At 63.2% G+C, this 1634-nt stretch overlaps 1 protein-coding gene across 1 annotated transcript; it reads right to left on the bottom strand.

Moving 5' to 3' along the window:
- Positions 1 to 324: 324 nt before the first annotated feature.
- TEX261 (testis expressed 261) lies at positions 325 to 1451 on the bottom strand (the record flags this gene model as incomplete). The annotated part of the gene is made up of 2 exons (XM_010149840.1): positions 325 to 392; positions 1298 to 1451. Coding segments are annotated over 2 exons (222 nt in total), but the record flags the coding sequence as incomplete, so codon positions are not given.
- Positions 1452 to 1634: the final 183 nt, after the last annotated feature.

Below are 1634 nucleotides of genomic sequence, written 5' to 3'. Positions count from 1 at the left end.
GCCCCTCCGTGAATCCCGGCCTTCCTCCTGGCTGGCGGGAGAGGAGCATCGCCGCGCCGGGGACAAAAAAATAAGGATTGTTCCCAGAGGGAAGTGATTTCAAGCGAATCCAAGCCCACACCGGAGAAAAAATGCCACTTCCCTGGGACTGCTGGGAGAAGCAGCACGGCAGCCCCCGGGACAGGTCCATGGAAAATACCCTCGGCGTGTCCCACCGCTGACCCAAAAATCCGGCGTGCCCCTTCTCCACCCCACTCCCACCGGCACTCCCCGCTCACTCCCCGCTGGAAAACACGGCCCGAGCCCTTCCCAGAGGTCGCTCACCTCAGAGAACAGGTAAAATTCCTCGGCAAAGTACTGGAAAGCCAAGTAGTGGTTGAATACGACCAGCGCTGCCGAAGGAAGGACAGCCGTCAGCCTCCAGCCCGGCCGCCACTCCGCCGGCTCCCCTCCGCTCCCCGTACACACGGAATCCTGCTCCCACGGCCCCAGCTCTCGGTTACCCTGGGCAACCCGGGTCGAGCCCCTCATCCCAGTGGGTAACCGGGAAAAGCCCAGCCCGGCGCCGGAAGAGGAAGCGAGAAATCCCGCTGAGCTCACAAGGAATTGGCAGCTTTCCCCTTTTTTTGGGGATGCCGAGAGCGCTGGGTCTGTAAAACCCCAGCAAGACACATTCCCACCACGACCATGCTGCGTCCCGCTCCGCTTCCTTGTCCTCTCCAGCCCCAGGATGCCACCCGAGATCCAAGGGCCAGCGGAACACGCCGTTCCCGCTCTACACGCCACGGGAGAGCTACGCTCGCTCTCATGGAGCAGGGAAAATATCCCACCTACGGGAATGCTTTGGGGAGCAGAGGGATTTCAGTCAGGCAGACAGTGCCCCGAACGACGAGCGAGGGCTCTGGAATGTCGGGATGGGAGAGATTTTGCCCGTTCGCTACTTGCGGCGTCGCTCCGAATCGCTGGGAGCGGGGATTTAAACTGGGATCCGTGCAGGGGAGACCAAAACACACGGGAAACCCGGCAACTCGTGGCGGGAGGAAACCATCCGGCCCGCTCAGAGCTGCCAAAACCCAGCTCGACTGGCCGAGCTGCCGGCCCAGCTCCCCGGCTCCCGCTCCGGAGCGATGTGGTGGGGTGGAGCAGGGGGTGTCCCCACATCGCCGGATCCAGCCCACAGTCACTGCAGCCACATCCTAAAGCTCCAAAAGTCCAAAACCCTAAAGCTCTGCTGCCCCCCAGAGCCCACCCGGCGGCAGGCGAGGAGGCTTCCCCCTCCGGCGGGACCCCCACTCACCGCAGGAGAGGATGAAATTGGAGGAGGTGAGGACGATGAAGGGGAAGGTCTGCAGCAAACCGAAGTAGACCAGGTTGGTGAAGAGCCCCACGCCCACCATGAAGCCGGGAAAGCGCTCGAAGAGGTAGAGCCCCACCAGCACGGCCGAGGAAAACTGGGAGAGAGAAACCGGGCTTTGGGAGGGGGGGGAGGTCGCCTGCGGCAGACACGGGCGGCCACGAGCGAGGGGACTTTTAGTGCCCTCCGACGGCGCCACGTCTCCCCCCAAGTCGGCATCAGCCCCTTGGGAAAGGTCCAAATAGGAATTCCACCTCGCCGCTGCGGGTCCTGGTGGGAT

This window comes from Eurypyga helias, unplaced genomic scaffold (genome assembly GCF_000690775.1).
Source record: "Eurypyga helias isolate BGI_N326 unplaced genomic scaffold, ASM69077v1 scaffold24614, whole genome shotgun sequence".
Taxonomy (NCBI): Eukaryota; Metazoa; Chordata; class Aves; order Eurypygiformes; family Eurypygidae; genus Eurypyga; species Eurypyga helias.
Note: the sequence above shows the minus strand (reverse complement) of the source record. Positions and strands in the feature narration are given on the sequence as shown.